The following is a 2,652-nucleotide window of genomic DNA, read 5'->3' as shown; positions in this document are numbered from 1 at the left end:
TTCGGTATTTTTGTACGACCCTATTGGCAAGTACGAGACGGAAACCGAGCGTGAATGGGACCACGGGATGTATCCATTTATTCAGCAATGACACAAGGATTGGATCAAGCAGCGAGTGGAGTGGAATAAAAATTGTGCTTCGAACAACCAGCCTACGCTTCCCTTACGGAAGCTTCCTAAAGTAAAGAAGAAGATTCGGCGAAACCCCATCCAACCCGATGGGGCAAGTTGCGGGGTGATGATATTGGCTCAAGCATACGCGCTTGTGAATAACGTGACGCGATTCAACACAAAGCGAAGTGTAAGTATGTCCTACGTTAGATCCATGCGACTTCGAACGCTTTGGCTTTTGCTGTGCTTCTCAAATGAGCAGTCCTTTCCACAAGAGCGCCGAGCCAGCTGCAAAGGCATACAAGACCAATTACTAGTACTGAAGTACTTTGGGTAACACACTAAACGTAGATAGCAGGTCACCTCAGTAGTGTAGTGCATCTGAAATACATGAACAAATACCACCGTACTTGTGATTCACGGCCGATACTTTGATTCGCTCATTGACGTGCGAAGGCCTCATGTCAAAGACGCAGGAGGATCGGGCACTATGGGCATCGACAGGTACTTCATCAAGAAGACCCAGCGCTACTGTCATAAATTTAGAGATTTCACGATAAAATTTATCGTGACTTAGCGCACATTTAATGTGCGCTAAGTTATATTACATTTATGAGTAACCGAGCATGATAAATGTGCTTTAGCGCGTTAAATGTGCCGTAAGACTGTTGTGTTATTGTCATTAAATGTGCTCTAAGTTAGAGCCTCTAACGAGAGTCGCTGATGAGCATCATACTGTTTTTTGTCCTTCGTAATGCATGAGTTGCCTCTGCTGATGAGCATCCTAGTAGGATGCTCATCCTAGTAGGATGCTCATCAGCTGAGGCCACTCATGATTCTGATGACTTTATCTCTTTCCTTTTCCGAGACAATTCATTCGTCCCCCTCGTTGCTGATGATCTCAACCGGGGAGGAGAGGACTGGATGCGAGCCCAAGATTCGCATGCTCTTGGCAGCGAAGAGCTCGAGCTCAACGATGGAAATGATGAAAAAGCTGTGCCCCACATTGAGTCAGACGCCACTGTAGACCACTGATAGCACCGTCATCATCTCCATCATGGCCAAAGCATACCGATGCATTGTCTCGGACCGGCACTAAAGGTGACGAATTGGAACGACGAGATGGTCTTCATCTTCCCAGTCTTCTCGTCGATCCAGCGCTCTGGTCTGTACTCGGCAGCATCAGCGCCCCACACCGTCGGTTGACGAGCTGATCCGTACATTGAGAAGACCACACGTGCTCCCTTAGGGACGAACGTGCCGTCATACATCGTCGTGTCTCGATTGGCAAGACGATAGACGGCGAGTGAGTGGAGACGCAAGCTCTCCTTCAACGCTGCCTCCAGATACGTCATTTGTTGCAGTTGTTCCAGTGTTGGCGTGTCCAGTTCACCCACGAACAATCCCGGGGCCACGCGACGTATTTCTTCGCGGATCTTACAGAGAACAAGAGGGTGTCGATTCATCATGACGATGAACCACGACAGACTGAAGGCGGTGGTGTCTTTACCCGCCGCGTAGAAGTTGACAGCGACGTCGCGGATCTCACGGGCGTCCGTGAAGTCTCCAGACTGCAGCATGAGTGTCATCAGATCCCTGTGTGGCGTATCAGACGTCGCGAGTTTGCTCTTGTCTTCTAGAGACTTGGCCATGATCTGCTTAACGGTATCGTGAACCTTCTGCATGCTCTCATGCACCACCCGTTAGCGGCCGATACTGAAGAACCGACGGAGTTTCCAGAGCCACACAGGACTCTGAAGTCGAGTCTGCACTACCCGAAGAGCAGCGTCCAATGGCTGCGTCGTATCGACGTCCACAGGCTCGTCAAGGCCGTTGAGTTCCACGCCGAAGCCGATGCGCGTGAACGTGTCGGCAGTGTATTTGTTGAGCAGCGACTTCATACTCACGGAGTCTCCTCGTTCAGCACACATGGCGAGTACATCACGAAGCTTGACGGTCTTCTCACGAACTACGGCGTTCATACAGTCCTTGAGCATGTGCATGGAGAAGAGGTGGCTCGTGACGCGACGCTGGTGCTTCCACTTGTCACCGTCCACGTTGAAGATGCCCTCGCCCAAGACTTCCAACACCGTCTCACCCGGACCGCGTACGAACACGTCAAACTGTGTTTTAAACACGTCTTCGTAGGCGGCAGCGGCAGTCACGACGATCTTGGGCAGCTGGCCGATGCCTGTTAGAAGCCACGGTTTACCACCACTGGCGAGGCTCTGCTCTGTCATCCAGTCGTGCAGTTGGTCCCGCTGGAACCAGAGCAGGTCGAGGGTATTACCGAGGAATGGAAGAGTGGATGTCGGTCGAAACAGCTTCTGGCCGTTCGTGTGGGGCGATGGCTTGGTGGTAATCTTCCACAGGACAAGAAGTAGAGCGAAGACGGTGGCCAGGAGAGGAGACAGCGGCTGCGAGTCGAGCATGTTGTTTTTGTTGTTGTTTGAGGTGGTAAATTGAGAAATGATGTCGAGGGATTGATTCAAGAGGCGTGCTTGTGCATCAAGAGGTAATTAGCCTTACCTGCTTCAGTGG

General features: G+C 51.2%; 1 protein-coding gene across 1 annotated transcript; it reads right to left on the bottom strand.

Annotated features, from left to right (window-relative positions):
- Positions 1-1,166: 1,166 nt before the first annotated feature.
- On the bottom strand, positions 1,167-2,351 carry PITG_09856 (cytochrome P450, putative; the record flags this gene model as incomplete). Its single annotated transcript, XM_002902370.1, has 2 exons — positions 1,167-1,737; positions 1,837-2,351. 2 exons carry the CDS (start codon positions 2,349-2,351, stop codon positions 1,167-1,169), a joined length of 1,086 nt encoding a protein of 361 aa, XP_002902416.1.
- Between the last annotated feature and the right edge of the window lie 301 nt (positions 2,352-2,652).

Source organism: Phytophthora infestans, genomic scaffold, assembly GCF_000142945.1.
Source record: "Phytophthora infestans T30-4 supercont1.17 genomic scaffold, whole genome shotgun sequence".
Lineage (NCBI taxonomy): Eukaryota > Oomycota > Peronosporomycetes > Peronosporales > Peronosporaceae > Phytophthora > Phytophthora infestans.
This window is presented reverse-complemented; position numbering and strand designations above follow the sequence as displayed.